Source organism: Castor canadensis, chromosome 1, assembly GCF_047511655.1.
Source record: "Castor canadensis chromosome 1, mCasCan1.hap1v2, whole genome shotgun sequence".
In the NCBI taxonomy this organism is placed as follows: Eukaryota; Metazoa; Chordata; class Mammalia; order Rodentia; family Castoridae; genus Castor; species Castor canadensis.
This window is the reverse complement of record NC_133386.1, coordinates 136800196-136803512: the sequence shown is the minus strand read 5'-3', so window position 1 is coordinate 136803512 and position 3317 is coordinate 136800196. Positions and strand designations below refer to the sequence as shown.

Genomic DNA, 3317 nt, shown 5'->3' with positions numbered 1-3317 from the left:
TTTCCTGCAAAAAATTCCTCCTGTAGTTTTACTATTAATATGTTGCCCAACCACCTACTTATCTATCATCTATCTATCTATTTATCTATCTATCTATCTATCTACCTATCGATACATCTATCTAGCTATCATCTATCTATATTACCTGTCTATAAATTGAGGACTTTTTACACATTGAGAGAAACTCTTAATGTTTTGCATGCAGTATCTCCTATTTATTTAAAATCATGTAATGCATGTATAATTATAACAAAGCTGAAAGAAAATAAATTAATCTCCCAAACCAACATTTAAAAAGTGAGAGCAGCATTTTACAATCCAAAATTGGGGAAATGCCCCAATTTCCCTTTGTGACAATTGAAGTTTATTGAGTAAAATTAATTAGTAACACTGATTTGGTCATCAAATCTCTTAACTAACTGTATGATATTTTGGACTGAGAGAGACAGAGGTAGAAAGGGAGAAAGAGAAAGGAAGAGAGTTGTATTAAATTATAAGCACATTGATTCATATTTGAATGAAAGGTATTAACCAACTGAAACTTGGAATGGAAACTGAATTTAGAAGGCCACAAATGCTCACAAATATTTAGCATTAAGTGAATGATATGAAAAAGTTTTCAAGACCAATATCTGAGTGTAGTTATCCACATTTAAATTTTATTTTTATGTGTGCATGTACATGCTATACAAAATACATATCACAAAAATAATGAAGTACATTACATAGACAAGCATTTATCTAAAAAATGAACAATAATAAATATAAAATTTATTTATTCTAAACATCATATAAACTATGTAGTCTTCTAAAACTTCTACATTGAAACAAGACAACTGTGTGAGTGCTCAGAGTGTCCAGCTCCATTATGAGGAGATTTTAGAAGAAACACTTTACTTTTTTAAAATTGTTTTATTATTCATATGTGCATACAATGTTTGGGTCATTTCTCCCCCCTGCCCCCACCCCCTCCCTGACCACCCACTTCACCCCCTCCGTCTCCCTACCACCCCCTCGATACCCAGCAGAAACTATTTTACCCTTATCTCTAATTTTGTTGAAGAGAGAGTATAAGCAATAATAGGAAGGACCAAGGGGTTTTGCTAGTTGAGATAAGGATAGCTACACAGGAAATTGACTCACATTAATTTCCTGTGCGTGTGTGTTACCTTCTAGGTTAATTCTTTTTGATCTAACCTTTTCTCTAGTACCTGTTCCCCTTTTCCTATTGGCCTCAGTTGCTTTTAAGGTATCTGCTTAATTTCTCTGCATTAAGGGCAACAAATGCTAGCTAATTTTTTAGGTGTCCTACCTATCCTCACCCCTCCCTTGTGTGCTCTCGCTTTTATCATGTACTCAAAGTCCAATCCCCTTGTTGTGTTTGCCCTTGATCTAATGTCCGCATATGAGGGAGAACATACGATTTTTAGTCTTTTGGGCCAGGCTAACCTCACTCAGAATGATGTTCTCCAATTCCATCCATTTACCAGAGAATGATAACATTTTGTTCTTCTTCATGGCTGCATAAAATTCCATTGTGTATAGATAACACATTTTCTTGATCCATTCGTCAGTAGTGGGGCATCTGGGCTGCTTCCATAACTTGGCTATTGTGAATAGTGCTGCATTTTAAAGAGTAACATAATTTGAGATCAGTCTTCTTGCCATATAATATTTGATCATTCACTGGTCAAATAATAATACATTTCTGGATTAACTGCAGAGTCAACAGCACAGTTGCTTTTACATTTCTTACCATTAACTCCTTTCATATTAAAATGAAGTTTTCAAAGGAGAGTTTAAAGTTAATTTCACAACTTCCTTTCAATCAGCAATGGTGTATTTCATTGGAGCCCCTCACCTTTTATAATAGAGGCAGAGACATTAAGGACACATTGAAACTTTGAGAGACTAAGTTTTTCTCAAATATTTTCTGATAGATTGAATCATAACCATAACCAAAAATATTAAGAGACAATATAATAATGTTCCTAGCATTTTAACTGGGGATATTTAAGTTCAGCAAAATAAACTTTTTATCATCTAAGGACACAAGTATATGTATGCTTCTATCTGATTTTAGTAAGCACCAGATGCTTCTGAAGCTGCCCTACTTTCTTATCTTTTCCACCTCAGATTTGAAGAACAACAATGGCTGAAGAAAATTTTACAGTTGTTACCGAGTTTATTCTTTTGGGATTGACAGAACATACTGATCTGAAGGTTGTGCTCTTTGTGTTATTCCTAGTGATTTACACAGTTACCTTGAGAGGGAATCTGGGCATGATTCTCTTAATCCAAATCACCCCAAAGCTTCACACACCCATGTACTTTTTCCTCAGCTGCCTTTCACTTGTGGATGCCTGCTATTCATCAGTCATTGCACCAAAAATGCTGACCAACTTCTTGGTGGAAAGAGCAACCATCTCCTTCTCTGGCTGCATAGTACAGCATTTGTTTTTTGGGGTGCTCATTACCACAGAAGTCTTCTTGCTCTCAGTGATGGCTTATGACTGTTATGTGGCCATTGTCAACCCTTTGCTTTACAATTCAGCCATATCTAAGAGAAAGTGTGTAGTGCTAGTCATTGGGTCATGCGTAGGTGGAATGATTAACTCACTGACACACACAGTAAGTTTGGGGAGACTGTCCTTTTGTGGGCCTAATATTGTGGGTCATTTCTTCTGTGATGTTCCACCATTGCTAAAATTATCTTGTTCTGATACCTCCATGAATGAGTTGTTGCTTTTAATCTTCTCTGGAGTCATTGCCATAGCCACTTTCTTGATTGTAACTATTTCCTACATATTCATTGCTGTTGCAATTTTGAGAATCCGCTCTGCTTCAGGCAGACAGAAGGCCTTCTCCACCTGTGCCTCTCATCTGACTCCAGTGACCATATTCTGTGGTACATTAAGTTTTAATTACATTCAGCCAAGCTCCCAGTATTCTGCAGAGAAAGAGAAAGTGGTTTCTGTGTTCTATAGACTAGTGATTCCCATGTTAAACCCTATGATTTACAGTCTCAGGAATAAAGAGGTAAAAAATGCTGCAAAAAGGGCCTTAGAAATGAAACATTTTTTTATGTTAATTTCAAGTCATTAGTAATTGTGCAATTTTCTACCAGCCAGAATCACTTACCAACATTTACATGAAGTTAATGAAGCTTAGTTTCAATGTTTTCATAAGTCACTGCACTCTCAACAATCATTGTTCACATGAAGAGGCAAGACTAGATACTAGAATTGACTGTGCACAATTTCATTTTAGAAGAATTCATCACTCTTGAAATATTAGACTATTAATATTTGAGTCAA

The 3317-nt window shown here is 35.7% G+C and overlaps 1 protein-coding gene across 1 annotated transcript; it reads left to right on the top strand.

Annotated features, from left to right (window-relative positions):
- The first annotated feature begins 1712 nt into the window (after window positions 1-1712).
- On the top strand, window positions 1713-3105 carry LOC109677134 (olfactory receptor 5J3-like). Its single transcript, XM_020153275.2, has one exon. The coding sequence runs from the start codon at window positions 2152-2154 to the stop codon at window positions 3103-3105; it is 954 nt and encodes a 317-aa protein (XP_020008864.2). The 5' UTR covers window positions 1713-2151.
- Window positions 3106-3317: the final 212 nt, after the last annotated feature.